Source organism: Colobus angolensis, unplaced genomic scaffold, assembly GCF_000951035.1.
Source record: "Colobus angolensis palliatus isolate OR3802 unplaced genomic scaffold, Cang.pa_1.0 Scaffold66, whole genome shotgun sequence".
NCBI classification, from domain to species: Eukaryota; Metazoa; Chordata; class Mammalia; order Primates; family Cercopithecidae; genus Colobus; species Colobus angolensis.
In genome coordinates this window covers 1,829,162-1,830,169 of record NW_012120265.1, presented here as the reverse complement: position 1 = coordinate 1,830,169, position 1,008 = coordinate 1,829,162, and the positions used below count along the sequence as shown (strand labels likewise).

Here is a 1,008-nt window from a genome sequence, read left to right as displayed (position 1 = left end):
CTGCAGCAGGAGGCGACCGTGAGTGGGGACGGGCAGGGGCAGCCCTCTGGGAAGCTGAGGTGGGACAGGCGCACGCAGGCGCAGGTGCACACGTGTAGGGCAGGTGGGCAGGCTTGCATGCGTGTGCCCAGGGCTCACCTGCCGGCTGCGTGCACAGATCGTGGATCCGCACTGGAGTGTGTGTGAACCCGCGTGTGAAAGTCCCCAGAGCCGTTAGCCAGGCGCGGTGGCTCCTGCCTGTAATCCCACCACTTTGGGAGGCTGAGGCAGGTGGATCATTTGAGCTCAGGAGTTCGAGACCAGCCTGGCCAACATGGTGAAACCCCATCTCTACTAAAAATAATGAAAAAAAAAAAAAAAATCAGCCAGACATGGTGGTGTGCACCTGTAATCCCAGCTATTTAGGAGGCTGAGGCAGGAGAATCTCTTGAACCTGGGTGTCAGAAGTTGCAGTGAGCTGAGATCAAGTCACTGCACTCCAACTTGGGCAACAGAGCCAGATTCCATCTCAGAAGAAAAAAAAAAAAAGAAAAAAGAAAGACTCATTGCCCAGTGCTCCCTCTGGGAGAAATACATCCAAGGCCCTGGCCCTGGGAGAAAGGCCCTGGCACTAACCCCACCCTTGACCTTCTTCCTGGGCAGTCCTGAAGAATGTTCTGTCCCTTCTCCAAGGCTCCCAGCTGGGGCGTCCCAGGCGCCTATAAAGGGGGTCCCCGCTTGGCCTAGGCGCCACCCACCGCCATGGACCCCCATCTGCCTGCCTGGGCGCTGGTGCTGCTGGGCCCTGCCCTGGTGTTCGCGTTGGGCCCCGCGCCCACCCCAGAGATGGCTGAGAAGTTGTGCGGCCACCACTTCGTGCGCGCGCTGGTGCGCGTGTGCGGGGGCCCCCGCTGGTCCACGGAGGCCAGGAGGCCTGCAGCAGGAGGCGACCGTGAGTGGGGACGGGCAGGGGCAGCCCTCTGGGAAGCTGAGGTGGGACAGGCGCACGCAGGCGCAGGTGCACACGTG

At 61.3% G+C, this 1,008-nt stretch overlaps 1 protein-coding gene across 1 annotated transcript in view; it reads left to right on the top strand.

Moving 5' to 3' along the window:
- Nucleotides 1-675: 675 nt before the first annotated feature.
- Nucleotides 676-1,008, top strand: part of INSL3 (insulin-like 3 (Leydig cell)) — a 4,954-nt gene continuing 4,621 nt past the window's right edge. Inside the window, exon 1 of the mRNA XM_011925768.1 lies at nt 676-931. Coding sequence (XP_011781158.1) covers nt 742-931 — 190 coding nt within the window. The 5' untranslated portion in view covers nt 676-741. The remainder of the gene's footprint in view (nt 932-1,008) is intronic.